At 62.5% G+C, this 589-nt stretch overlaps 1 protein-coding gene across 1 annotated transcript in view; it reads right to left on the bottom strand.

Annotated features, from left to right (window-relative positions):
- Positions 1-57: 57 nt before the first annotated feature.
- TMEM115 (transmembrane protein 115) overlaps positions 58-589 on the bottom strand; it is a gene marked incomplete at its 5' end in the record, with an annotated part of 1,883 nt that continues 1,351 nt past the window's right edge. The window contains 1 exon segment of the mRNA XM_010140796.1: positions 58-262. Within this exon segment, the coding sequence (XP_010139098.1) occupies positions 58-262 (205 nt within the window).

The following is a 589-nucleotide window of genomic DNA, read 5'->3' as shown; positions in this document are numbered from 1 at the left end:
TGTGGCAGCCCTCCGAGGGAGGCGGGGCAGTGAGGAGGGGGGTGATGTGTCGGCTGGTCACAGCTGGGACGGGGCATCCTGGAAGGTGATGAGGTTGGACTCCTGCCCGGCGCCCTTTCCAGCCATGCTGGGGTCAGGCAGCAGTGGGCTGTCGGCCTTTGCCGCTGTTGCTGCCTCCTCCTCGTCGTCCTCCATGCTGGGCCAGGCGGACTGGTCTTCCACGCGCTTCAGCCGCTCGTTCAGGGCCTTCAGGGCCAGCTGCCTGTGGGACAAGGGCAAATAGGTCAGTTAACCCCAGATCCAAAGAGCAGGGCAGGGGTCACCAGCTCGGCCCCACGGGGCACTGTGTGAGCTCATCTCTGGTCCCTGGCTTCTTCCTGGCAGGAGAGGCTGGATGCAGCAGTGCTGGAGATGACACAGAGTGCCTGGGACTGCCCCGCAGAAACACACTCACGCTCCCACACTACATATGCTGAATTTTTGTGTTCCGACAGCACGGAGGCTGTTGGACGGCACACAGGCCACTCCAGGAACTGGGGAAGAAAGGTGTAAAACAGGGCAGGGGAAAGTGGAGCACCAATGCCCCATC

The sequence above is a fragment of the Buceros rhinoceros genome, unplaced genomic scaffold, assembly GCF_000710305.1.
Source record: "Buceros rhinoceros silvestris isolate BGI_N320 unplaced genomic scaffold, ASM71030v1 scaffold30177, whole genome shotgun sequence".
Taxonomy (NCBI): domain Eukaryota; kingdom Metazoa; phylum Chordata; class Aves; order Bucerotiformes; family Bucerotidae; genus Buceros; species Buceros rhinoceros.
Note: the sequence above shows the minus strand (reverse complement) of the source record. Positions and strands in the feature narration are given on the sequence as shown.